This window comes from Lottia gigantea (assembly GCF_000327385.1).
Source record: "Lottia gigantea unplaced genomic scaffold LOTGIsca_52, whole genome shotgun sequence".
Lineage (NCBI taxonomy): Eukaryota > Metazoa > Mollusca > Gastropoda > Lottiidae > Lottia > Lottia gigantea.
Genome location: NW_008709781.1, coordinates 471,772 through 474,801, shown reverse-complemented (window position 1 = coordinate 474,801; position 3,030 = coordinate 471,772). Strand labels below are relative to the sequence as shown.

At 33.4% G+C, this 3,030-nt stretch overlaps 1 protein-coding gene across 1 annotated transcript; it reads left to right on the top strand.

The window, feature by feature from the left end:
• Positions 1-1,097: 1,097 nt before the first annotated feature.
• On the top strand, positions 1,098-1,766 carry LOTGIDRAFT_75806 (hypothetical protein; the record flags this gene model as incomplete). Its single annotated transcript, XM_009062553.1, has 1 exon — positions 1,098-1,766. A coding segment is annotated over one exon (669 nt), but the record flags the coding sequence as incomplete, so codon positions are not given.
• Between the last annotated feature and the right edge of the window lie 1,264 nt (positions 1,767-3,030).

Sequence of the window (3,030 nt, the reverse complement as noted above, 5' to 3'; positions counted from 1 at the left end):
TCAATAGGTTATATTGTCCTTGATTTATCAATTAAAGAAGACCCTTCTGTCAAATGATATTTTTATTATGAAAAATAGCTCGCCAGGCAAGTTAATATACGCCCACTGGCAGCTTTGCTTTTAAATAAAAATATTTGGCTGTAAAGTAACAATTACCAGTATGAAATATTCAACCTTGTGTCATACACTGAATAATATTAGTTAAATCAAAATTTGACAAGAATTGGGCGTTCTAGATTATTTACGGGCTAAAACATTAACGCGTTTTGTAGAACAAGGGCAATAACTCATACTAAATATTTTTCCATTCATCTGATTTTCGATAGGGTTTATCCTTGGTTGATACTCACACCAAGTTTCATCAAAATTCATCAAGAATTGCGTCTTCTAGAGTGTTTTCCTTGCTAAAAATTAAACGCGTTTTCAAGAATAAGGGCAATAACTCATACTAAATATTTTTCGATTTTTCTGATTCTGATAAATGGGTGACGGCAATATACGCAGTTCATTTGATGTGGGCCTATAAAAAAGAAAGTGCTAGGTTTTATGAATTCAGCCCAATGTATTTTCAAAGATTGTACTTAATTTGAAATTCCGCCGTGCTAAATTGAATAATGATTAATAATTTTCTTTTTCAGATGGATAAATACAAGAAACTGTTCATGGTGATCACTTTGTGTGTTTGTTTGGTTATTGCATTTTATTTTAAAGGAACAGAAATTTTACAACCACACATCACCAAATTACACCAATACGTTTATCAAATGACTGATTATACGCAAGTATTTGTTAGCAATTCTAGTACAGGCAGTTTAAAAAATAAACATAAAACAATAATTATGTTAAAAACTCCTCAGTGGTTAGCTGCAAAAGTAACATCAAATATGTTTGATAAATGTGAAGTATCCGCATGTACATTTCATCATAAAACACCATTTAAATATGTCAATGAAAGTGATGCTGTTATTTTATTTGCATTGAAATACTCTTCCAAAAGATTGTTGGCACGAAAAGCCAAAAATGGACAGATTTGGATATTTGCCGTGTGGGAATGTCCATATTTGTCTCATTCAGGAGAATTTAATAAAGCAATATTAAAAGACACGGTAAATTGGACTATGAATTATCGACTTGACTCGGATATCCCAGCACCTTACGGTATTGTGAAGAATACCAGTGGACAGTCAAACAATTACAAAGAAATTATGGCAAGGAAAACAAAATTGGCAGCTCAATTAGTAAGCCATTGTCCAACGCAAAGTTTACGTGAACAATATGTCAAATCATTAGAAAAATATATACCAGTAATGGTTTATGGGCGATGTGGACCCGAGAAGAAAAAGAGAAGAGAAGCACATTTGCTTCTAGAAATTGAAAAATCTTATAAATTTTATTTGGCTTTTGAAAATTCTTTGTGCCGTGATTATGTTACTGAAAAATTTTTCGAGTGGCAAAACAGAAGTATTGTTCCTATAGTGAGAGGTGACGGTAATTATGAACATTTCTACCCCAAAAATTCTTACATAGATGTGAGAAATTTTAAATCAATTTCTGATTTAGCCAAATATATTAAATATTTAGATAGAAATGACACAGCTTATATCGAATATTTGAAAGCAAAAGAAAATTACGTTCTTACTGATAGTTTAGGTACATCTGTAGTAAAATCATTTTGTCAATTGTGTAAGATGGTTCACAATCCTGATAAATACAGGCATATTTACTCTAATGTTCAAAATTGGTATAGTAATGGAACTTGTAGAAATCCAACTGATTTAGAAAAAAACAAAAAAGTATAATTAATTTGTATTGCAATAAAGTGTTTTAATCAGTACTAATTATCAGCCGACTCGTCTGACCTTCAGTATGTCCCAGAGCTCCATAATAAACTATAAGCCCTTTGGAATCTTCTACAAGGCGATGGATGGATAAAACATAACTTTCTGCTGCAGCTGTGTCCGCTAATGTTCGTCACTTCCAACGTCACCGTCACAAACAGCTATTCTAGGTTTCCAGAAACAGATAGCAGGAACAAGGATCTACAAAATTTGACCACTATGTGATACTTAGATGTGGAAACGCAATAAGCCACAGCGTATCGAAAGGTAGTCCAGCAGTAGTCTGAAGGAGAGTATCAGCCCTTTACTTTAAATGATGGATTTACTACCCCCAACAGCTTGGAACTAGAATTCAAAAGTGTCCCATTATAAAGTACTGACGAAGGAAATTCCTTCAGTATCCTCTGATCACAAAGCGTACTACTTTCTACGAAAGCCGGGTCAGGACTTCCAACTTCCGACTTCCAAGTTTTTTTTTCACTTCCGACTTCCAAGGTTTTTTTCACTTTTTATATTGATGAGATCTTGGACAAGTTCGATATTTACGATTTTGCGATGAACGGTTTTTGAGTTATTGCCCTTGACTTAGCCAAAACGCGTCAAAATTGGCTTGTGAGCGCGATAGAGACTACAGTTTTCATCTGATTCGAATGAAATTTGGTGTGATCATTTATATATTGATGAGATTTTGGACAAGTTCGATATTCATGATGTTTCGTTGAACGGTTTTTGAGTCATTGCCCTTGACATATCTTAAACGAAATGAAATTGGCTTGTGAACGCAATAGAGACTACAGTTTTCATCTGATTCGAATGAAATTTGGTGTGATTATTTATATATTGATGAGATTTTGGACTAGTTCGATATTCAAGATGTTTTGTTGGACGATTTTTATACGCCCACATATAATATGGTCGTATATTGTCGTCACCTCTGTCCGTCCGTCGGTCCACAATTGGCTTGTTATCTGATTTTAATGAAATTTGGTGTGATCATTTATATTAATGAATTCTTGGACAACTTCAAATTTGATGATCTTTCGATGAACGGAATTTGAGTTATTGCCCTTGACTTAGTAAAAACGCACCAAAATTCGTTAGCTTGTTAATGCGATAGTTTTTGTCAGAATTTTATTGAATATTGTGTGTTTGATTAAATCAACTATATCTTGCACAAATGAGATTTTTGGTA